Here is a 26,822-nt window from a genome sequence, read left to right on the forward strand (position 1 = left end):
AAAAATCAGCCTTTTCTCAGCTTGGTCTGTACGTCAGCCACATTTGACCCATCTGCCTCTGCTTCTGATAAAAAACCCACTGTTTATCTTGATCCTGCCATTAATAAACAATTGTAGATCTACTCTCCTGCGCTCAGTCATAGAGAAACAACACAAGCCCATGGCCTGCAAGGCCTGCGAGTGCCTAATATCTGCATTGCCAGAAAAACAAGAAAAAGCAGGAAAATTGTCCTTTCAGCCCCTGTACTGCCCGTCACTCACTGATCTTCAATGTACTCGATCGCAGGGGAAATATTGAAAAGAAATCCACATTGGGGTTTGGGAACTGAGGGTCTTAAACAGACGGGTAGTCGAGAATGTCCGACCCTCCTCATCCTCCTGCAGAAAAAGCTCGTGCAGCAAAGGACAGACTGGCTAGGTAGACGGACGGGCTGCGCTAGGTTTAATTAATTTTTTAACTAATAACTGTTTTTTAATAGATTTTTGGACGGCAGAGAATTGTTGAATCGTCTAACAATAGATCTAACGGTTAAGATTAGGACAGGAAGACATTTAGGGGAATTCATTTCAAAGGGAAACGCCTTGCGTAAAAATAACTAAATTATAAATTTTGATTTATATTATTATTATTGATAATTATATTAAAAAAAAAAAGTTAAGATATGGATTAAAAATACATTCATTTTAAAAAAACATGTAAAGAGATGATCATGAGACTCACCACCACTTTATCATAGAGATTTTTAATTTGTAAATAAATTTTACTACAATATCATAACATGTCGCGACTTAAAACATATTTTAATAACCTGTCACGACTTAAAAAGTTAAATAAACATTTTTTATTACGAATACCAACAAACACACAGCGCGTGGTATTATTTCCATGGGAAGAAAACAGCTCTGTTTTGTTATTCGTAGAGTAGTTAAGCAAGCAATCCCTTCGCCTTCGCGGATTCTACAGCGTCATCGTAGATTTCGTCGATGCCAAATTTGAAGGAGAAACCGCTCTCCACCAATTTCTTCGACGACAGGTTCAACTTCTGGGTTTGTGGCACACCCTCGAACCTGCGCGCACACACAAGCATTCATACTCGTATATACGTACGCAAACAGATACGAAAAAAGGGCAAATACTATACAGATATACTTACTCAGTCGGGACATTGTACTGCGGATAGCGTTTGGATAAGTAGTCTGCCAGCTGTGGGACGGAGGTGTTGATGGGGCAGCAGATGTAGCGACCCTTTGCAGAGGGGTTGTCCATCAAGAAAATATGAGAACTACAGACGTCGTCCACGTGTACCATTGATACGGAGCCGGACAACAACTGGCTGCCCTTAATAAACTGCAACATACGGGGATTGCCAGTAAGCAGGGAGAGCGCCATCTGGACGGTGGACGGCACGTCGGGAAGGATGGAGGGCCCCACCAGCAACACCGGGATGATGGTTACGACATCCAGCCCCTGTTCTTTCCCGTATTGCAGCGCTGCTTGCTCTGCCAGCGTCTTGGAAACTGCATATGCCTGCAAAATTTAAAAACACAAGGGACTATTTTGTCAAGTAAGAAACAACTCTGAAATTTCAGAATATTTTAAATTTTTTGGATAAAAAAATTTCAAAAAATCTTGTAAAGGGAATGTTTGAATTGTATTTTTGATGGTGGAAATGGATTCAACACCATAAAAAACGTCAAAAACACCTAAAATTTTGAAGTTTGAAAACAAAAATATTTGCCAAATATTCTCTAAATATAACTGGAATTCCCATAACTTTCCAAACAACTCCTCTACTTCAGTAGACTACGCTTATAGTTAAGTACCCAGCCGAAGGGCTTTTTAGTTCGGAGGAAATCGAGGTCTGTCCAGCAAGATTCGTCCATCTGCTGATTCTGCTCCGTTGATTCGTTTATGGAAACCGTAGCCGCGGACGATGTGACCACCACGCGTTTCACGGTTTGGGCCTTCGTGCAAGACTTCAGAACATCAAGGGTTCCGTTGATCGCTGGCTTGATTACATCATTCTGAAAAGTTTGACAGTCGAAACTTAGAAATCGAAATCTAGAACTCTTGAACTCTAAAGAATCGGTCTCTTTGCATTTTTCGAACTCTCTATAGTTTTTAATGCGCTGAGAGAGTTAGAATTTCTATATATAATTAAAAAATTTATTTAAATCACACGAATCAAAAACTTATTTAAATCACACAAATCAAAATTTAGCCACAATTTTTTTTACTCCAAATCGCATTAAAGACTAATACTTTGAGTGCAAAATTGGGCCACAATTTTCTTTTACTCCAAAAAAAATTTTCATTTAAGACTAATCCAAACATTAGTTACTTACCTCGGGATCTTTGGGTGCGAAATCGTTCGGAGTGGCGACATGAAAAACGCCCTGGCAGCCGGCAACGGCGGCGTCGAAACTGCCGTCTTCCGACAGATCCGCTTTAAAGAGCTTGAGCCTCTCTGCAGCTCCAGAAATGTCCAGCAGAGGGCGCACCTTCACTTCGTTCCCTGTGGGTCCATCCAAGGGTTTTGATTAATTAGTGAATTTGGTTTAAGGGCTTTGATTTCTTTTGAGTCTACGAAGATCGCTTTAATTTTCGAGAAATACTAAAGGAATAAATCTTTTTGAACAAGAGGACGAGATTCGAACCTGGGTGCCCAACCCAACAATATATAGAAGGAATAAAGCTTTTTGGATAAGGGGACGAGATTCGAACCTGGGTCGCGCACCGTTGCGTGGACAGTGTAACCTTTGTCGAGTAACCGTTTGACGAGCCATGAAGCCATAAAGCCTGTCGCTCCCGTCACGCAGAAGGTGGTTTCCTTATACTCTCTGCCATTGCCAACGGTTGTTGTCATTTTCGCGTTGACACCTGGAGCGGCTTGAAGATTAAGCGACTGGAAAAGACGAGAGATAACTATATGCTCTGTGAATGTGTCGAGAATGCGTTTTATATAAGTAAGTCCCTATTTGAATGTGATACTCTTGTGATGTTAGAATGGCAGATATGCATTTGTCAGGCAGTTGGATATGTCCGACATTTAGTTGGGGGTGAAACCATTTGTTACGTCGACCATCTTTACTACCACTGGGTACCTGGATCAGCTTAACATATTATGTGATTTTATTTTATGTTACTTTATCTTTGATGTTCTTTTCTTAGCTTTTATCACCGTTCTTCTCATCTTTAAAATGAAACTTCCTCGAAACAAGTAAATCCAATAATTATTAATTAGGAATTAGGCTCAACAACCATCTTGAATCCATTTTATGTTTGAATCCATCATTCTTACCAACTGGAATTGCATTTTCAAACCAGGAGTCATCTTGAATCCATTTTATATTTGAACCCATCATTCATATCAACTAGAATTGCATTTTCAAACTATGCCATGATCGTTAGGTTGTTACTTTCATCAATAGTATCAAAAGATTTTATTATGAGGACAAGTATAAAAGACAAATAGTACATAAAATAATTACTAAAATTTATTTTCCCACATATTACAAATATTTATTGGTTGTATCTATATTCCCTTATCAAAAGATTCTATTATAAGGACAAGTATAAAAGACAAATAGTACATAAAATAATTATTAAAATGGTTGTTACTTTCATCAATAGTATCAAAAGATTCTATTATGAGGACAAATATAAAAAACAAATAGTACATAAAATAATTACTAAAATTTATTTCCCACATATTACAATTATTTATTGGTTGTATCTATATTCCCTTATCAAAAGATTCTATTATAAGGACAAGTATAAAAGACAAATAGCACATAAAATAATTATTAAAACTTTTCTTCCCACGTATTACAACTATTTATTGGTTATATCTATATTCCCTTATCCAAAGATTCTATTATAAGGAGAAGTATAAAAGACAAATAGTACATAAAATAATTATTAAAATTTATTTTCCCACATAATACAACCATTTATTGGTTGTATCTATATTCCCTTATCCTTGTAGTAGTAAAGAAGGTTCCAAATTTCTTTATCCTCTCTTAATTAACTATATAAACCTCATTATATATAAAGTGTAATAATAAACCTTTATATTCACATAAAGTTACTCATATTCATAAAGTCATACAATTTCGACTTACTTATACACATTTATCAATAACCAAATTATCCTCATCATAAATTAGTCCACAAACCAAATTATCCTCATCATAAATTAGTCCACAATAGTAAAATCACTATTTATACAAAAATACAAATCATAATAAAGATAAATGTAAAAGTGTTTCCCAAAAATTTCATATGAAAACATAAACTTTACATATTAACTTGTTACATGTCTTACTTTTTTGCACTTATTATAGAATATTTGAATTCATTTTAATCATTCTTCCAAATTGTGGAATGTTCAATTCTCTAACTTTAAAATGTTGTTTTTAAACCATTGCACTAACTTATATCTTAAAAAATCTCATATAAAGATATTACCAATTAAATAAAAATAGAAATAAAATAAATCTCATACAAAAATATTATTAGTTAAATGAAAATAAAAATAAAACACAAAACAATTACCAATTATACCTTACCAAATGTATCATGAAAACATATCAATTGTAATATGGAAAATCTTAAAAGAACATTACCAAGTGAAAAAGCGTCACAAGGGATCAACAAAAAAATACCAATTCTCCTTCTCTCTCCCCCCTCCACCTATGTGTCTCCCTCTCTCCTTCTCTCTCCCCCCTCCATCTATGTGTCTCCCTCTCTCTCTTCTCCTTCTCTCCCTGTCTATCTCCTCTCCTCTTCTCTCTCTTCCCTCCTCTCACTCTCTCTCTCTCTCTCTCTCTCTCTCCCTCTCTCCTTCTCTCTCTCCCCTCATCTCTCTCTTGCTTCCTCTCTCTCCCCTCCTCTCTCTCTCTTCCTTCCTCTCTTTCCCTCTCTCTCACCTCTTTCTCTCCCCCCCCATCTCTCTTTCTCTCTCTCTCTCTCAACCCTCCAACTTTGTCACTCTCTGCTCCTCTCTCTCTCTCTCTCTCTCCACCCTCCAACTTTGTCACTCTCTACTCCTCTCTCTCTCTCTCTCTCTCTCTCTATTAAATATGACCCTATTGTATTGTGTTTAAGAAAGTATCTAAATTAGAAAAACTCAATTGGTTGTTAAATATTAAACATATATTTTGGGTCGATCATGTCAAAGAAAATAATGAAAAACTTAAGAATCATGCATTATCTTTCCTGTATTATTGTTAGTCACTCTGTTTTTTATAATTTCTTAGATCTTTAGTTAAGATGGATCTATATTTGTTCTTGATAATATTTTTTATATTATATAAATTTCACATCTTTATATATAAAAGTATTCTCATTTTCAATTTTATTGAAACCTTGATTTAATTTCTATGGAAATATTTTTAGTATTAGTGAGGATAGAAGGTTTAGATATATCTCAAAAGTAATTATAACCTTTTTCCTTTTATATTTATTTTTTAAAAAAGTACAAAAATTTAATAAATAAAATATTGATAAAATATTTTAATTGTGAAATAAGTTATTCTTTTTGGGCATGTGGTATCGATAAGTCATGGTATTGTAACAAAGCCTATTTACAAGTTAAGAATATCTATGGTAAAGTGGTGTGAATATCCATGGTAAAAATCTTGTCATATTGTTATAAAATATTTTGATTGTGAAATAAGTTATGATTTTTGGGAATGTAGTATTAACTAGCATCTGGATCTACTAAGCCCCGAGAGGGATCAAATCTTTTTTCACACTATGATAATTTGCATATCAGGATATTTGATCCCTCTAGACGCCTAGTAGATCGAGAGTAAAGATGGATATATGTTGGTTTAATTCCCCCCTTTAAATAGGCTACATTCCACGTGCATATCATGGGTCAATACCATTGGTTCTCAATACCATGGCTCAATACCATGTGCCATATTTACTTTTATTAATATTAATATTAGGGTTAATAATTTTTTTGCGTGGTATTAATAATAATTTGGCCCATGGTATTTGGTGAATAGGCTTCACCTAAATAAAACCTCATTTTTTAGTGTTCGTAAATATAAAGTGAATTATTGAGTAAATATAAAAAAAATGTTTTATTTATTTACCATACCTCTCGTTTATTTATATTTTTATTAATTAACTATACCTCTTTTATAAATATGGTATTTGGCCCATGGTATTTAGACCATGGTATTAAAATGGTGATTGGCCCATAGGCTTCACCTAAATAAATCCTCTTTTTTTAGTATTCTTTAAATATAAAGAGGTTTATGGACTAAATACAAAAAGATGTTTTATTTATTTACCATAGCTCTAGTTTATTTATATTTTTATTTTTTTACCATACCTTTGGAGTAAGTATAAAAAGAGGTTTTATTTATTTATTTATATTTTTATTTACTTACCATACCTATTTTTTTAGTGTTCATAAACCTTTTTATAGTTTAAATTTATAACTAGATTGATAATAATAATAATTAGATTGATTTCTAAATAGGGCCGACATTAGATTAAAAATGTTAAATGTTAAAAGTTACATGTTAAATGTTTACATTTACGTTTGCATGTTTATGTGAGATTTACACCCATATTGGGCTGTAGAATAAGCCATGGCATTGGCCAATGGTATTGTAACAAATCATATTCACATGTTCATAATATTAGTGGCAAAGTGGGGTGAATATCCATGGTTAAGAAATCTTTTCATATTGTTAAAAAATATTTGATTGTGAAATCATTTATAGTTTTTGGGCATGTGGTTATAATAAACCATGGTATTGGTCCATGGTATTGTAACAAAGCCTATTCACCGGTTAATAACAAAATAAAAATATAATAAATTGAATTTTATTATTTTTATTACTTTAATTTTTTATTATTAATTGAGCCAACATTTAAATGTTTACTTTTAACTTTTTGTTTATTATTTTTAAATTTTTATGCGACATTTAAAATTGTTACATTACACCTACACATGTACCCTATACTTATAAATAAAATCACATTAAAATATATAACACATATAAATAGTACTTATAAATTAGCATCTATTTACCATATAAATTAAATAATGATTTGGTAACTATATTTAAATTTAATTAATAAGCCCATAAAAATTTAATATTTACAATATAACAAGATTCTTAACCATGAATATTCACACTCATTTTACCATGGATATTAATAACTTCAAAATAGGTTTTTTTACAATACCATGGGCCGATACCATGGCTTATCAATACCACATACCCAAAAACCATAACTCATTTTAACAAAAAAAACCAAAAATTTTAAATGTTTTATTTTAATTTAATTTTATAACAAATTTTAAATTATAACTTAATACTTACAACAAATATACAATATAACAAGATTCTTAACCATGGATATTTACCCCCATTTTACCATGGATATAATTAATTTGTAAATAGGCTTTTGTTACAATACCATGACTTATCAATACCACTTGCCCAGAAACCATAACTCATTTCAAAATTAAAATAATTTTATTTTATTTTATTGCACGGAGACTCTCAACCCACTATAGTAGAGTTGTTTTAACCTAACATTTTGACTAAGTCAAATCACATTAAAAATTTTTTTAAGTTAAATTAAAATATTAATGTAATGTAAACATTTTAACTAAGTTAAAATAAAATAATAAAAATAAAAATGGTCCATGGTAATGACCCGTGGTATTGAGAATCCATGGTATTCATGTAGAATATATCTTATTTAAAGGGGGAAATTAAACCAACCTAGATTTAAAGGGGGAAATTAAACCAACCTAGATCCATCTTAACTCTGGATCTACGAAACTCTGAGAGTGATCAAATCTCTTAATATGCAAACCTCTTTTAGAGTGAAAAGAGTTTTGATCCCTCTTGAAGTTGTACAATATGGATGCAAAGAGGTTTCCTGAAATTGCTTCTAACTTTCGCCAAAACCTACACCTTGATTGAAGTGAGGCTGACATAAGGGTGCCTGGTCTTGGCTAGAGCATTGGGGAATAAAGAGGAGATCATCTTGCAGAATTCAGATAATATTAAAAATAATATTGCTTCCAAATTTAAAGAGAAATTGTGTGACAATAAAGAGTTGGAGGTAAAACGGGAAGTGCAATATTATAAGGAGGTGATCAACCTCAATTTGGAAAACGAAAATTATCTCTTTGTCTTGACTAGTGTTAAGATGAAAATGAACATTTCCAAGATTAGAACTAATTCTCATGATCTTTATAGTGAAACTAGGCATTGTTGAATTCTCAAAACACAGTGGGATGAAAGAGTTTGTCACTTGTGCAAGCATTGGTGAATTATCAAAACACCTTGGGATGAAAGAGTTTGTCACTAATCCTAGGAGGGTTGAAAAACTTGTGTGCATTGGTGAGAGTTTGTCACTAATCCTAGGAGGGTCGAAAAACTTGTGCAGACATTGGTGAAATATAAAAACACTTTGGGATGAAAGAGTTTGTCACCAATCCTAGAAAGGTTGAAAATAAAAACCACTTTCTCTTAGATTGTCCATCTTATACTCACATGAAAGAGTTTTCCACCAAACCTTTTTCCACCAAACCTGGGAGGATTGAATCTTGTACTCACATTAAAGCACTTTCTATTAAATTATCCATCTTATACTCAATTTCACTTTCTCTTATATTGTCCACCTTATACTCACATTCAATCCCTTTGAACACAGTCTAACATCTCTTCCATGAAGTGGAGAGTGAATTAAACTCATTAGCTACCACTAGAGTTATTGTCCTTGGACAACCTTCTTAACATTTTAACTCATCAAAACTACGGTGATTTGAGAACCCTTCTCTCACTTCTTTTTGAGCATATAAATAAAATATTAAAGAATCCTATTTAATCTATTATCTTCTTAAGATCTGATAGACCATATAAACCTTAGTGGACATTAATCATCATAGTCGTCATCATTATATCTCGAAATTATCATTTCACTCCTCTTAATATTATTATAATAATACCATACATTTTTATTTTTATACATAATAATCCAAACTCGTATAATTAATCTATTATTTTTTAAAATTTAATGTTACTATCAATTTATCTCTAGATTATTAATTTACTAATAATTATAATTAATTTACAACAAATCTAACTAATTTTTAAATCCAAAACTTTCAAGAAATTAAAATTAGAAATAATTGCATAGTATTTATAATTTTTTTAAACAATTCTTTACTTTTTTTTAAATAAACCAATAATTATAATAAAAATATTTAAATTCTAAAATAATCTTTTTAAAGTAAAATTAAAATAATCTTTTTTAGTAAAATCTATTGAATTATAATTTTTTGAAATAATAATTTTTTTGTCAAAATAATTATAAAAAATAATTAATTATATATTATTAAAAAAATTTAAATTCAAATATTAAAATAAATATTCATTTTTCTATCATTTTCCGGGAGACACCTGCAGTGGATTGAAGATTAACCGAGTGGAAAGGACGAAAGATAACTAGACACCTGCAGTGGATTGAAGATTAAGCCATTGGAAAGGTCGAAAGATAACTAGATACTCTGAGAATGTGTCCAGAATGCGTTTTTATATAAGGAGGTCCCTTTGAATGTGATTAGTTAACGGCATGATGTTAGAATGTCAGATATGCATCGGACATGAACGACATGCTAGTCCCCACATGTTAGTCCGAGTGTTCAATTTTTAGGTGGAAGATTTATTTATTTATTTATTTTTGTGTAAATTATGAATCACAGAAGAAGCTTATATTTTGAGTGTTAATCATATATGAAATCACAATATATTTTAAATAACAAAATATTACTACTCAATTAAGATTTATTTTGTGAAAGGACAGAAATTCCAAAACCTTAATAGTTCAAGCTCTACAATCCAATATGGAAGAAACTAAAATTGTATTTAAAGAAATAAAATAATAATGACATTAAAAAATACTAATAACTAAAAAATGGCATTGTCTCTTCACAATTTTGTAATCATTTTTGTCAGAAATTTTTCTTCTCATAAAATCTGATCATCGGAATGTTTGAATTGTTTTTTTTAATGGTGAAAATGGATTCAGCACCATCAAAACCCTGGGGCGCTCAAAATTTAATTTACAACCAATTTTTACCAAAATCATGTCGGAATTTCCGCTATTTGCTGGTCAAAATTATGGCCTCATTAGACTATTCTCTAAATAAAAAATCTTTCAATATTGAACACAAATATTGATAACAAAAAATAAATCAATATTTACCATAACAAAAAGAATTAGATGTCCACCATATTTCATCCATAGGTGTTGCTTTCTACTTTTTTAGTATGAGGAAAATGTGTAATTCCTTCACCCTTTAACATGGAGATTGCACATGCACATGATAGCCAAAATAACATTGATATCACAACCTACCAGGAAGGAGATGTGAAATTCATTCCATGCTTAGAATAGAGTTGACATGTTGTATTTAAAAAAAAAATATTAATAACCCAAAAAATGTGAGCTTCAACCACTAATAAAATATTTCATTTTCCCTATTAACTAACATAATTGTTTCACCAATAGGCCTTCTCCAATTCAGTATGGTAGATATTTGTAATGTCTTATAAACATTTTGACTAAATCAAAATAAAATAAATTATTAATTATAATTATTAATAAAAAACATAAAGTTAATAATAAATCCAGAGTTAGATCTATTTAACTCTAGATTTATCAAGCTCCTAGAGGGATCATATCTCTTGAAATGAAAACCTCTTTTAGAGTAAAAAGAGATAGAGGAAATAGTTTTTCTCAGGACATTTTATTATTATTAATTTTAATCAAATTTTGACATATATTTTTAAAAACTTGAGTTTAAGTTGTTTAATCTATAAATTGGACAAGGAGTTTATTTTAAATAACAAAAAATCACAATCTTGCAAAACATTATATCACCAAATTCCTACAAGTTAAATTAGTCCCATAATTAAGATGAATCTAGATTGGTTATTAGAGAACACCTACATATCTATTCTATATGCTTAAAGTGGAAAAGAGACATTGTTTCGATGTTCAAGTAATTTTCAAATCTAATTACTTAAATTATGCAGATTATACCATTATAATTTTAATGAAGTTAAAAGAAAAAAAACAAAAAGTATTCACACTAAAGCAAACAAATATACTTCTAAAATTGCATAAAGATAAGCAGTGCTTAGGGAATTTAACATATATATGTATACTCCTAACTATACTTACCATAGGTATGAGAGAAACATATTTATAATACATGATGCGGTGTTACATAAATACATATTACCTGCAGATATATAAATATGTTCACAAGTACAATAGATTGTTACATATGTTAACATCCTGAGGTGATATCAATTCATAAGGATATGATACTTTAAAATATGTTTAATGCTTTGATTATATTTAATGTGACCACCCATAGCGTAAATGAGTGCGAGGTAATATACCACTCTCCCCACTTGGCGACAGTTGGTAACATGGTTTTCGAATCACGAATTGGGACAGTTGTAACACGATCCACCGTTGATGCGTTCAATGTTGACAAATATCGAGGTGGGATATTTGTGCCACGATTCGTTGTCGATTCGTTTAGGGTTCAATCCAACAGTTCTGCTGCATGTCGTTCGTTTCAGGTAATTGTCACCTTCACTTGCCTAGAGCATTCGTCATTTGCCTCCTGCAGGGTCTAGTACCATGCTTCTGCAATCCGCTTAGTTTTCCATATTGTTTCGATCATATACCCAGTCTTGGACATTATTCCTTTACTCGTCATTATTCAATTTATTTTACTTCTAATGGGCAAGTTAACCCCTTGATAGTTTTATCTTATACACGGTTTTCTTTTCTTCCTCAGGGTATTGTTTCATTGAGTATGCAGTTTCTCACAGTGCTCGCAGCCAAAGAGGTTAAAATTCCATTTTGCAAAACTTCAGGTAACAGAGATTCTTGTTGTTTATTTGGGCTTGTTGGAAACCAGACGTAATTCCAATTACTTGCCATCAATATTCAACAATGATTTAAATGTTGATTCTAGAAATCGTTGAAAATAAGCGAGCTTCTCGAGGAAGCCACCGACTGAACTGATCTCCAGAGACTTCTGCAGCTTGTATAAATACCTGTATGATCAATGAATGAAAGCAAGTTAAGTTGTGAGTTCTCAGTTTGATGTTGAGCAGTTCTAATTTGGTATCAGAGCTGAGGGTTTGAGCCCGAGTGAGGTGCGCTGCGTGAGAGCCTCTTCAGCGTTAAGAGCTTAAGGTGGCCGTGAGCGCAGTATTGCAGAGAGAGTGTCCGCAACACATTACAGTGTATTGGCCAGACGCTGCCGGAATACCAGATCCAGCGTAATTGTTGAGCACTGTGTTAAGCATTAAAGAGTGTGCTGCCAAGCCGTGTTGCAGACAGGATGTGTTGAAACCTTTCGTGTGAGAGCGGGTCAAGAAGTCGAGTTGGGAGTTGTGTGCTCATATAGTTGGGAGCTGTGTGCTCAGCTAGTTGTTGGCTTTGGAGGTGGCCGCACTGTTGGAGAGACTGCAGAGTGTGATTAAGAGAGCATCGATGCTGCTGTTTTAGATTGAATCCTGTGGTGTTTTGTTCTGGGTGTCGTGGCCTGCAACAGTAAAAGATCCCAAGGGTTTGGACTTTAATCGCTGTAAGTGCCTGATGTATATGTACAAGTTCGAAAAACTTGATTAATCGCTGTAAATATATGCTGTAGGTGGGATGTCGAGTGACTTCCCTAATGTTTGCCCACTTACCTTAAATGTGTGATATTGAAGTGTTTTGTTGCTATTTGAAAGAAGAAAAAAAAAGTGAAAGTGATTTTGTTGGGTTATGATGTCTGCACTTACATTGTTGTGTTATGCACGACTGTCGAGTTTCCCTGTGGTTTGGACTTGTCCAAGAAGCATTTCCATAATGAGTTGTTCAATCTAACCTTGTTTGCAGCGCAAAGTATAGTTGCAGGTCGTTGGCACCGCTCTTGCATGAATTTTATAGAGATCACAGTTACTGTTCTTAGTTTAATTGTTGTTGCATGGTAGAAAGTGGAGCTGTTGATTTGAGTAGGAGGTCGAAAAAGGTGAGGAGCTACAAATTGAAAAGTGAAAGTCGTGCAGTTTGAAACTCAATGCTTGTCTGCAGAGCTGCCCCGTGACATTCAACCCTGTGTGTAAGCGTTGTTGAAGGTGGGAGGAAAGGGCGAACCTGGAGACAGCTAGTCGAACTGGCTAGTCAAATCATTGTGGTTGAAGGCCGGCTCGAGGGTGTGAAGGCCACGCAGAGTTTGGTGTGTTGAGGAGCTAAAGTTTGTTTTTGTTGCATATTTGACTTTATGGTAGAGTGATGGGTCAATAGTGGACTCGGAGAGAATTTAAACAAGTGAGGAGAAATAATGAAATGGCAATAGTTGCAGAAGAAGATTTGAATCAGATAGAAGAATTTGAAGACACTGATACAATACTGAAACGATTAATGCCAGTTCTGCCAATTTTCTCAGGTAAAAATTTTAAACTTTGGGCAATTAAAATGGAAGGATTGCTTGGTTCAGTAGATTTATGGAAATTTGTCCAAGAAACTTCTATGAATTTGGATGATAAGTGTAGAAGTGCAATAGCATTATTTCTTTAGATGAAAACATTTTGTCTAATATTTTGTATGAATTTGGTGAAATACGTGATGCAAAAATATTTTGGGATATTCTTGAAATGAAACACAATATGGAGGGTAGTGAGAAAGCTGAAGTTAATGAAGGTGTTGTAGCTAAAGGTGATTGTGTTGAAAGCATCATAGCTGGGATTAAGGGTGAAAGTATGTCTTTAACTGATAATAGCGTAGTATGTGATATTAAGGAAACTCCCTGTGATAAAGTCAAATTTGATGACAATTATGTATCCCATGATGAGTGGTTAAATATGATGCATGAAAAGCATCTTATTGATGAGTTGTTGTTTGGTGAGAAGAATCAAATGCAGGGCAACATGTTTGCAGCAAAAGAATTGACGAAAGAGGTTGAAGACATGAATCAACCAACTATGTCAGCAAAGAAAGATGAAGGAAGCAAAGGTCTTTCCAAAGCGCATGATGACAAAAATCAATATGGTTTTGTTTATGAATCTAACATTGTTTTTGAGTGTGCAGATATTGACAATAAGGAAGAAGCATCAAAACTTGAAGAAATTGCAAGCATTAAGGAAAAGTATTGGTCCCAAGAATGTGAAGCAATGTTGAAGAATGTTAACCTGCAATCAAGAAAGGAGAAGCTCCATCACTATTTTATGGCAAGAAAAGTGAAGATGAAGTTGCATCAACAAATGAACAAGAATAGACCTTTTAGCAAGAAGACAAAAATGAAATGTTTGTTGTAAGCCTAGCTGAGACTTAGACCAGCAGGCATGACAATTAAGAGTATAGTGTCTTGTTTGTTGTATGTAGTTGGAATTAAGGGGGAGTGTTGGAAACCAGACGTAATTCCAACTACTTGCCACCAATATTCAACAATGATTTAAATGCTGATTCTAGAAATCGTTGAAAATAAGCGAGCTTCTCCAGGAATCCACCGACTGAACTGATCTCCAGAGACTTCTGCAGCTTGTATAAATACCTGTATGATCAATGAATGAAAGCAAGTTAAGTTGTGAGTTCTCAGTTTGATGTTGAGCAGTTCTAATTGGGCTTCATCTCTACTTTCCCTTCTCTTCTTTAGGAATGATGGGGTTTTCCCCTTTTTTCTTGTATCGTGTAATTTACAGGGTTATGAGTAACGATTGGGAAAAGTTTGACTATGGCAGGTTTCGGCAGAGGAAGGGGACGAAGTTGAGTTTCGTAGGGTGAGTTCTGCACTTTTATATTTCTTAGTTTTATTTACTGAGCATCACAACATTTCCCTTTCAAGGGTTTACGACTTAATAGTGTTTGAGAGATTTCTGTGTCGGGTTTCGGCAAAGGGGATTCACTGCCTCTGATTGGACAAGATCCAAAAATATTATAAGTGAGCCTTCCTAGAGGTCTTTTTCTTGCTTTATTACACATGCCATAGATGAGTCATTAATAATAACTTTGTTTACTAGGGTTCCATGCAGAAAATCCTTTGACCATTGCTTCCTCACGTAATTACTTCTAGAATTTTTGTTGTTAATTCATATTATATAATTTTTCCTTGCTTCGCCTTAAGATATTTGAATGCATGTTGCGACCCTAATATGTGAAATTTCTCCACAGGTAACTTTGTGTTAGATTACGATTTTCTTCTTTCACTCTATTGTGGCCACAACCACCACCTTATTAAAACCTGCTCTGGTAGCAAATTTGAATGGGTCCCCTAGAAGTCTGATCTTTCATTTTTCCGAATGATAACTCTTCGAATGATCTGTTTTTATCCCAGGGATTTTAACTCTCTTCCGATTCAAATCTTCAATTCTTAATGGTTAAGACCCCCCTGAATAAGTCTCTGTGGCATGATTCATTTATAACCCAGTCTAGCCCTTCATTCATATCCTTCATTGGGACTTTCTCAACCCTCAAAACCTTCTATCGCGTCCTTATTTCTATATCAATGCTTTGATAATAGAAATACTATACAAATATGCATAACTTACCCTTTTCGCGCTTCCTCGGTCTTTACACATCTCTCGATGCATGCCTTCATCGCTTATCGCAATCGCTTGACCACTCCTCCATCGCATATCACTTTTCGCATTGGTAAAGGGCTAAGGTCTATCTCCCATGAGTTACTACGATGCTATCAAGTCTCTGATCACATCGGATATCGCAATCGGCACTTTCAACGCTGATACATAAGGCGCACCACGATACACTGGACCCACCGGGATTATTAAACATAACACATATATTTTTCGGGTCTGCTTCCCCAATCGCAAATCGCAATTGGCAGAGTTCAGTGTTTATACATAAAGCACGATGCGATATGGCAGACCCGCCAGAATTATTAACCACAGCGCATATATTTTTCGGGTCCGGCCTATCGCAAATTGCAATCGGCGGAGCCCAAGGCTTATACATAAGGTGCGATGCGATATGGCGGACCCGCCAAGACTATTAAACGCAACTTATATATTTTCAGGTTCGGCCAATTGCAAATCGCAATCGACAGTCGGAGAAAGTGAAGTGACATGCGATATGCGAAGGGGTGATGAGTGGACCCGACGATAATTATAGATTCGGGTGTATAGTATTTGAAGTCCGACCTTATGGTTCGGCTACAGGTTTTCCCGTATATTCCCATGTGTTCCGATAAAGTGTTGTTGTCTGGGTTTTTTAAAAGAAAATCTGATAGAGTGAATGGTCCGCTTTTTAAGCGTTGTCAAGCGATTCTTGAATAAAAATGAATATTATGGGCAAAGAGAATACATGGTACAACAGGTTCAGTGGTTTAATAATCATAGTTTCTCTGCGTTGCGAGATTAAATAGAAACTGTGACTGAATGCAAGGTTTGTTTGTGGGCATGTTTGTCATATTTCTCATAATCATAGCTAATATGAATTATTTCTACAAGTAAGGACCAAGAGAAGAAAGGCGAGTTCGAGTGGACCCGGTAATGGATAAATGCGATTTATATCAAGACAACACCTCTGCACCACCAATGTCGATATTGCAAAGACATACTCTGCAAGAAAGGGATATGAACCGCCATAGTGCATAATGGAGGCACGCTCTATGTCAAGAGGAAGCACTCATGACAGCGTTGATCCATCAAGATGTTATTACCTCCAAACACACCTTCAATCATGCCAGATGTGGGATGATGAGTGCAGTGTCTTCAGTTTCCTTCAGGAAATAATAGGGAATAACGTCCGCTCAATACAGGTGCGAAGAGATGACACACAGTCATTCTCTTTTAATCAACATCTATTCATTTCCCTAGGAAATGAAGTGCTCCAGCAGATATGCCCTCTACGTGTCAGCCGTTTCACCGATCGATTCTACATCTATATATTTTAATGTGTATATGGAAAAGAGCAGGAAGGTGGAAAGTCGGGGGGAGGGGGGGATAGACGGAGGGTCAGTCTTTTCTGCATAAGTATTACCTCCGGAGATGGGTAGAGGACTTTTTTTTGGGCAAAACAACTTTTGATTTATTGTGCTAATAAAGAAGACTGTTTGGGTCAAGAAGGAGCCTTTTTTAGATTTATTTTCCTCTTCTTTCATGTGTTTAGAATCAGGGTGTTGTTGTTGGCATAAATATAAATGTGTTTTGTTTTGTGTAGATTGATAACGATACAGCTTATGACTAGTCTTGGTTATTTGAATGTAATTCTTTATCATGGTTAACTCATGAGCGGTCCCCGATTTGAAACTATATTAAACATCAGTTGCAAGTTTATTTGTAGGAACAGGAATGTGCATTCTTGTATGAATAATTAGATTGCAATTAAGCTTTAATACAACCTTGTTCATATGCGAACTCAATAATTGATTCATTTGGACTTGGAATATATATATGATGTTCAATCTCTTTTATTATGCTCCTGCATGATAGATTAGAATAGTTAAGATTAGTATAAGTAGGTAGAATTAGTATAGATAGGACTTAATACATATAGGTTAGTTGTTTCTTTTGTTGATTTAACTGAAGTCTTCCTTCGGGGAGAAATCTTTCAACACCTATAACAGTTTACGGGATCCTTTAAAACCCGTTGGAACTAGCCACTCCAAACGAAATTAGATCTAATCGAGGCTTGCGATCAGGTTAGTTACCCTTGATGGCATAGCAAAAATTCATCGCATCAACAAAGTGGCGCTAGAAGGAGGGCCTGAACTGCCGTCCACATCTTTTCAGGATTTCATCTATAAATGTCGCACATGGATTCGAAAAGATTAATGTATGGATCGTAAAGGTCGGAAGGATCCTTCCACACATTTGGAAGAGCCTCATTTCAAAGAAGCAGAGATCCCTCTAAGTCCCGTGTTTGGGTCACCCAAAGAAGAGAGACTGTGGGAGTATCTTGTCACTTAGGAACAACCAGTTAGAGTACTTACTCGGGCTTATGATCGTTCCCTCTCTTAGCTCCCCATCTTTCACTCTTTACCTCTGACAACTAAAAGAAGGCTAAGGATCTTTACCATAAGCGAAGAGACATCTGCAGCCCCTTCTCTTGAAGATATTGTGCTAGAGTCCTTGCAAAGTATCGACACTCCTTTGGAAGAAATTCCTGAGGATCCCCCCTCTAAAGGTAATCCCTGGCTTGATTTGGAAAATACTAAAAAAGAATGTCTCAAAGAAACCTTCAACCAGAACCTCCCTATCCATAATATGGCTAACGTTCCCCCTCAAGGTGGGAATCCGCCTCTACTGCCTCCTCCAGGTGGGAATCTGCCTCTACCGCCTCCTCCGGGAGCACTCCCTCCCTGGCTCGCTCAGGATGTCATAGCGGTACCTGGGCCGCAACATGCCTTACCCAAGAATGCAAAAAGAGTATTTCCTAAATTTGACCTTGAGCGGGGAGACACTACTGATAACCATATTCACTCTTTCTTCCTAGCCGTGCGCATGTTGGGGGTAGCCGATGAAGATGTAGTATGTTGCTTATTCCCTTTTACTCTGATTGGTGTGGATCCACATGGTACTTTAGCTTGAGAATAGGATCGATCACCTCATGGGGTGCCTTTCAACAGGCCATTTTAGACAAGTTTGGCAATGATAAAACACCTGTAGCCTTAGTTTTAGAACTATCCCGTTTGAAAATGGAAACCAAAGAGAAGGTCAAGGATTTTAACATCCGGTTCAACACTTTGCTCAACAGAATCCTGGCTAACGCTAGACCTACTGATGAGGTGTTCATGGAATTCTACATCACTGCTCTCCCTGTCCCTACCGCGATGTGGGTTAAAAGGAGTAACGCACAAACCTTACAGGATGCTATTGATGAAGCAGTAAAAATCGAGAATGAAATGATCAGTCTCACAACATGTCATCATATGACCGAAGGAAATAAAACCTCTCAGTCATCCAAGAAGAATAATGGGAGTGATAACAAAGTGGCTGAGATCAAAGAAAGGGATACCACAGATGTGGAAGGTTTGCATCGGATCATTAAGAAATTGACGAACACAGTCATCGATATGAAAAGGAACTCTGGAGAAAGTACAAATTGGAATGGAGGAGATTATAACAACAGAAAATCCTTCAAACCTTTCTATCATAAGAAGATAGAAGGTGGTCATGGCCAACTTGCACTGCCTGCTCCACCCAATGAAGAGATTTTAAATATGGAAGAGCTGGCTCTTATCGGATTGCTTCTTACCAAAGAAGACCCTATAGTGGAGCTGGAGCCAGAACAAGAAAATGAGGAATAATACCGAGTAGAATATCCCTTGGACGAGGAATCTCAAATCAATGTATTGTGGGATTTCTATACAAATGAGAACGATGACAACGAAGGAGATAGTACGGCAGAAATCCACACTAATGAAATCCACACATGAAGTAAAGGGCCACTTGCGGGCATGATGAAGCCTGTAGACCAGACAAAGAAAGATGTTCGCCCTTTGAAGGCATCCGCTCCCAAAGTTCCTGTTGAGAAGGGTAGACCTAGTGGTGATTCCAAGAGTACTCCAGTTGCAAACTATCCAGAGAAAGATAATACATCTCTGACTGCAACGAAGGCGACTCAAAATGGTAAACTCCCACCTAAGAATGGAAAAATCGGTATGTTTACTCTGCCCTACCCTGTTTATAACATTGATTACAACATTGTGGATGATCTTAAGAAATCTCGAGCTAATATCACATACTTTGATTTGCTAAAATTAACGCAGCAAAGAGATATGCTCTTGAAAGCTATGAATGAATGGAATTGCAAATCTCCCACCATTCCGAGTAGCCAAACCAAGAAGTCGATGTCCAGACCTATTAGTACCCCCAGTACAACCCAAACACCATCAGCTATGGAAGCCACTCTGTCAAAAATGAATCGAACCCCCCAAGATGTCAGTGCGGCCATGATAGGAAGGAAATAAAAATCCATGACTCCACCTTTCCTTATCACATTTGAGATCTTCAACATGAACATACACAATTGCTTGGTAGATTTCGGTGCCTCGTCCACTGTTATGCCTTACGTTGTTGCTAAAAGACTTCATGCGATACCCGAGAAAACTAGAACTCGAATTATGCAATTGGACAAAACGAATGTGAAAGTAATTGGGGAATTGAAAGATGTGTTGATTCGGATGGCTACCAAACCACAGTACACACAAGTCATTGACATAGTGGTAGTCGACATACCCGAGGCTTATGGAATGCTGCTTAGTAGGGACTGGTCAGCAAAACTGAATGGATATTTCTCAACTGATTGGTCCCATCTCTTGCTGCCTCAGAAGGGAAAAGGTGATATGCTGAGAGTTGATTAAGAAAGATACATGAAGTATGTGGTGACGAAACTAAACGGCCCCAATGAACCTGTAATGTTTACCAACTCTATCCTTGGGAATTATAGTTTCGACGTTTGTGCCATCGAAACCTGTTTCGGAGAATTCCATGCAGAGACAGTTGAAGAAACTATGACAAACACACAGTTGGAAGCTCTCCCCCGTAGTCCAACTGATGAGCCACCCTGTAATATAGTAGATGATAGAACCAATTTCATAGGAAGCAGTTCATTTAATGTAACATTAGATTCTATTTTCTGGACACTCTACTTTGATGGCTCTAACTGCCTTGAAGGTGCAGGTGCTGGGAGCATTCTCATTGACCCACAAGGGAACCAACATCTGATGGCCAGCCGGTTGGAGTTTGCGTGCACCAACAACATGGCAGAATATGAAGGCTTGCTACAGGGCCTGAAAAAATCCATTGATATGAAGGTAAAAAATCTTAAAGTTTTTGGTGACTCACAGATAATTGTGGACTAGGTAAGGAAAAGGATACACTGCAATTCGCCACACCTGGTAAGATATGAACATGAGGTATGGAGCTTAATTGACAGTTTCGATTCTTTTAATATCACATAAATACCTCGAGGGAAAAACCAAGATGCCGGTCTGATGGCTGTTATGGCTGCGAAACTTTTGCCTGATCTTTGACTAAACAAGAATATTTGTTACGTTGAATTGATTTTCAGACCATCTGTGCCTGATAACATCTCGAATTGGCAAGTGTTCGAAGGTGATGAGCAAATCCTTGAGTTCCTGCATGGCGAAAAAACATTTGAAAACACAGTCATTGATGAAAAAGAGCATGACAAGCTTATGAATGGGAGTGAAGATGAGGAAAAAGAGCAGCTCAATATAATTCCCAAGTCAATTGTCAAGATGGAGCACTTGTATGACCTACATGATAAATTTAAGAAGCCAACTAACTGCAAAACGCATAGCTCATCCATGAAGTATGAATCGGTCAACCTTGGAACCAAAGAAGACCCAAAATTTGTTAATTTGGCCTTGGGATGCTTTCCATGAGAAAAGGCTGCATTTGTTAAGTTGTTTAAAGAGTACAAGGATGTCTTTGCATGGACATATGGCGACTTAAAAACCTTCAATACCAGCCATAGAAAATTTTAGGGGCGAATGTTCGCCCTTTGGCGAAATTAAGGGGTTTTAAATTTTTAGTGGGCCAATATTTTGTATCATAGTACATTTTTACAAGTCACCTCAAATAGCCCACCTTATTTTAAGGGAGAGGGTAAAAAAGGTAAATTTAGCCCTTGTCATTAGGAGTTACAACCTTCCATTCGCCCATTTTCAAGAATAGATTTTATTTAAGTGAATCCATTCGCCCATTTTCAAGAATAGGTTTTATTTAAGTGAATCCTATGGGCCAAATACCATATTTATAAAAGAGGTATGGTAAATTAATAAAAATATAAATAAATGAGAGGTATGGTAAATAAATAAAACATTTTTTATATTTACGGGCCAAATACCATATTTATAAAAGAGGTATGGTAAATTAATAAAAATACAAATAAATGAGAGGTATGGTAAATAAATAAAACATTTTTTATATTTACTCCATAAGTCATCTTATATACATGCAAGGGTGTAAACAAATAAAAATATAAGTAAAGTGGAGGTATGGTAAATAAATAAAAAGTCTTTTTATACTTACTCAAAAGGTATGGTAAATAAATACAAATATAAATAAACTAGACGTATGGTAAATAAATAAAACCTCTATTTATATTTAGTCCATAACCCTCATTCTATTTATGAAGGTTCAAGAAAGAGGTTTTATTTAAGTGAATCCTATGGGCCAAATACCATATTTGTAAAAGAGGTATGGTAAATTAATAAAAATATAAATAAACAAAACCTCTATTTATATTTAGTCCATAACCCTCATTCTATTTATAAAGGCTCAAGAAAGAGGTTTTATTTAAGTGAATCCTATGGGCCAAATACCATATTTGTAAAAGAGGTATGGTAAATTAATAAAAATATAAATAAACAAGAGGTATGGTAAACAAATAAAACATTTTTTTATATTTACTCCATAAGTCACCTTATATTTACAAACACTCAAAAAATGTGTTATATTTAGGTAAAACCTATGGGCAATATACTATGGGACAAATACCATGGACTAGATTGTTATTAATACCATGAAAAAAACATTATTAACCCTAATATTAGTATTAATAAAAATAAAAATGGAACATGGTATTGACCCATGGTATTCACCTGGAATGTAGCCTATTTAAATGGGGGGAATTAAACCAGCATAGATCCATCTTTACTCTCAATCTACTAACCCCCGAGAGGTATCAAATATTGTGATATGCAAACTAGCATAGAGTGAAAAAATATTTGATCCCTCTCGGGGCTTGGTGAGTAAAAATGGATGTTGTAATTTAATGTATGTTAAACATTTTAGCTTGGTTAAAATAAAAAATAAAATAAAAATCAACTATTAATTTTATTAATTTTTATAAATTACTAATAGTAATTTTTAAGCTCCAGGTTTAGCATAACCCATGGTAATTCCAAGATCTTACAAGATTTTATAATTGAGTAAAATATTCACCATGTATGGTGAGAGATTCGCCAAAAAATTATATATACATATTATATTATTGATAAATTCGCTTTCCATTTTTCCTATATACCATGGAGATTCGCCCATTTATTATACATATAAATTTAGGGGGGGTTCTTAAAATTTTCCCTGATACCAGCGTTATGAAAAATGTGATTTCGTTGGAGAAGGATGTTAGGCCATACCAACAAAATCTTCGTAAGATGCATCCAAGCCTAGAACCGTTGGTGAAGAAAGAATTAAACAAAATGTTGGACGCCAAAATCATTTTTCCTGTCAGGCACACCCGCTAGGTAGCCAATCTTGTGCCAGTAAGAAAGAAAATTGGAGACATCAAGTTATGTATCGATTTCAAAAACCTGAACAAAGCATCGCAGAAATATAACTATCCCGTCCCTTCTATGGAACACATCCTTCAGTGCGTTTCTGGGTCTGAAATGTTGTCCCTATTGGATGGTTTTTCGGGATATAATCAAGTGTTGATATCGAATGGAGATCAACTTAAGACAACCTTCAACACTAAATGGGGCACTTACACAAACCGTAAAATGTCGTTTGGACTTATTAATGTGGGCGCCACATTTCAGAGAGCTATGGATATAGATTTCTGAGGATTGATTAACATATCAGTAGTAGTGTACAAGGATGACATTACTGTGTATTCGTATCGCAAAAGGGATCATATTTATCACCTGAAACAGATTTTCGAAAGATGCCGAAGATACGGAATATCGTTGAATCCCAAGAAAAGCGTCTTCGCAGTTACAGAAGGGAAACTACTGGGTCATATCCTCTCTAAAGAAGGGATCATTATTGATCCTGAAAGAATAGAGACCATCATGAGAATAAAACCCCCTGAAAATAAAAGGGCAATGCAATCTTTCTTCGGGAAAATTAATTTTGTTAGGAAATTCGTTTCAGGTTTCGCAGAAATAGTGCATCCCATGCAGATAATGATGAAGAAAGACGTTGTGTATAGGTGGAGAGATGAAGCTAAGAAATTGTTTTAGCGAATTAAGGAGGCCATCACAGAAGCTCCTGCATTGGTCAGCCCCAATTTCGACAAGGAATTCTTCTTGTACACTTTCACTTTTGATGTTTCATATGCTGCAATCCTCACCCAAAAAAATGATGATGGAAACAAAGTCCCTATTTCTTATATGAGCTCTAATCTTCAGGGAGCAGAACTGAACTACCCAGACGTGGAGAAACAAGGTTTTATGGTTTTTAAAGTAGTAAAACATTTCTGTCGTTATTTATTAAAGGCCAGGACTAAAGTAATTGTTCCCCACCCTGCTGTAAGAGCCCTCTTCGTGCAGAAAGAAATGGGTGAACGAAGAGGGAATTGGATAACTGCCCTTTAATAATACGACCTGGAGATTAAGCCAGCGAAGATAGTTCGAGGGCAGCGATTGTGTGAGCTCACGACAAAAGCCTTAGCAGATAAAGAAGGGGCATCCGAAGAACCAGAAGTGCAGAGCATACAGAATGCACAAGTAGAATTCAGGGAGGAGCCCCTATGGATTAATGAGACATTGATGTGTGAGCGTGAAACGTCGGAAGTCCCTTTGGACCCTGAGTCATGGTATTACGACATACGCTTTTATTTAACATGGGGATCATGTCCTGAGCACATGGATGCATCATGAAGGAGAGAACTCAGATTGGAATCTAATCAGTATCACTTGACCAATGACACATTATACAGAAAAAATTATGATGGAGTTTGGCTGAGGTGTTTTGAGAAGGATGATGTCGATCATGTATTGAAAGAAATGCATGACGGCCTAGCAGGTGGTCAGTATGGAGGAGAGACCACTACTCACAAAATATTAAGAGCTGGATATTATTGGCCCACAGTGTTCAGAGAATTGCATGCCTACCCTCGGAAATGCAAGGTATGTCAAACTGCCGGTGGACAAGAAATAAAGCTAGTCGTTCCCCTCAGTCCCGTTATGATTTATCACTCGTTCCAGAAATGGGGCCTGGATGTCATAGGTGAGATCACTCCGAACTCTTCACAGCAGCATAAGTATATACTCATGGCAACCGACTACTTCACTAGATGGACCAAAGCCATCCCGCTTCGGAAGGTTAATGAAGACGAGGTAATATCTTTTATTGAGAAATTTATTATCAACAGGTTTGGCATCCTTGATGCTCTCATATTTGATAATGCTTCTTACTTTTCATCACTAAAATTGACTGAATTTGCTATCGATAAATCAATTCGCATAAGGTATGCATCAAACTATTACCCCCAGGGAAATGGAGTTGCAGAGTCCTCAAATAAAAACCTCATCCGCATAATTCGTAAATCTGTCGCCGAAAACCAAAGGAATTGGCACAACACTCTAACAAACACCCTTTGGGCTGATAGGGTCACCCCAAAAGTAGCATTAGGAAACTCCCCATACTTCCTCGTCTATGGACAGGAAGCCATCTTGCCTCCTAACATTACCCTTCCCTCTTTACAACTCTCCCAAGCTTTGAGAGGGACCCCTTCAGCCTTACTTCAAAAAAGGATCAACCAACTAGTGAGGTTGGAGGAATTGAGAGATAAAGCCAGAAATAAATTTAGAAATCACCAAATGATTGTGAAGAGATGGTTTGATCACCATCTGGCAGGAGATAAAGATTACCAAGTAGGAGAGATAGTCTTGAAATGGGACAATTTGAGTGAGCCAAAAGGTAAGCACACGAAATTCCAACACTTATGGCTAGGCCCATTCCAAGTTGAGGAAAAAATTGGTCAGGGAACTTACAGATTGAAAACTTTATAGGGAGAAACTAAAAAACTCCCTGTTAATGGCCAACATCTTAAGAGATACTTCCAGTAGCCACCACATGGTGGTTACCTCCTTAGTAGGTTAGGATTCATTTTATTTTTGCTGTTAGCTTAAGTTATATTTTCGTCCCATCTGTTCTTGTTTTTCCACAAAGTTTATTTTCCTTCTGTTTTGAATTTCAGTCCTTTTCAGCCAATTGATTTCGGTCCTTCAGTCTCGTTTTCACCTTTATAACTCTCTTCAGATTTCCCTCATTCCCCACCGTCAGCTTTTTGCCTCCCTTAGTAACCTGCTGATGAGTCTGCCAATCCTAAATTCATCGTTACCTTGCAAATCAAGCAAACTTTCAATGAGCCTATGAGAACTGGAAAATCAACGGTGAAATTCAAATCAAAGCCACTCATTGGCATCTGTTGGGAACTAGGTAGGATTTGTTGATAACCTGGATACCCGGAGCATGTAGGGGCATCTTTATAAAACGAAAAATGTGTAACCACAGCTGGACTGGCATGGCGGAATGCTGCATTTTTAAAATCCCATCCAGACCTAGCCTATACTTGTCTATGAGGTTTGCAGTCATTCTCCATTGGTTCCGTCCACCACACTAAAATTTCCAATATCTGTCATCTACAAGTAAACCTCCTCTCATGGGCTAAGCTCGCTGTTGTATATCTTGTGGAAAATTTAATTGTGCTCTAGTCCTTGTGCCTGAAACTGGAAGGACTTATGTAAAAGAAAATGAAATGTTGAGTCCTTGTGCCAATCTGGAAGGACATGTTGTTTGGGAAGCCGGTTGGAGTAGGGACTGTTGCTGGACTCAGAGTACCGGTTAACACAGCAAGCCCAACCTTGCTTAAGCAGTTTAAAAATATGGCATGATCCATGATTGCACCACATTCAATCATACGAAAGTATAGCACTAAAATTCTTACATAAAGTGCAGATAAACATATCTACATCAAGTTTGATGAGCGATAAAGAGCTGAGGTACACACCTAAATAGGTATTGACAGACTGGTGATGGCC

The 26,822-nt window shown here is 35.8% G+C and overlaps 1 protein-coding gene across 1 annotated transcript; it reads right to left on the reverse strand.

Moving 5' to 3' along the window:
* Nucleotides 1-799: 799 nt before the first annotated feature.
* On the reverse strand, nt 800-2,959 carry LOC149233272 (putative anthocyanidin reductase). Its single transcript, XM_089376701.1, has 5 exons — nt 2,726-2,959; nt 2,347-2,516; nt 1,825-2,025; nt 1,155-1,528; nt 800-1,068 (listed from the first exon to the last, which is right to left on the reverse strand). Exons 1-5 carry the CDS (start codon nt 2,865-2,867, stop codon nt 927-929), a joined length of 1,029 nt encoding a protein of 342 aa, XP_089232827.1. The 5' UTR covers nt 2,868-2,959; the 3' UTR covers nt 800-926.
* Between the last annotated feature and the right edge of the window lie 23,863 nt (nt 2,960-26,822).

The sequence above is a fragment of the Pinus tabuliformis genome, chromosome J (assembly GCF_031772625.1).
Source record: "Pinus tabuliformis cultivar Carrire ecotype Pingquan chromosome J, CPIR1, whole genome shotgun sequence".
Classification (NCBI taxonomy): domain Eukaryota; kingdom Viridiplantae; phylum Streptophyta; class Pinopsida; order Pinales; family Pinaceae; genus Pinus; species Pinus tabuliformis.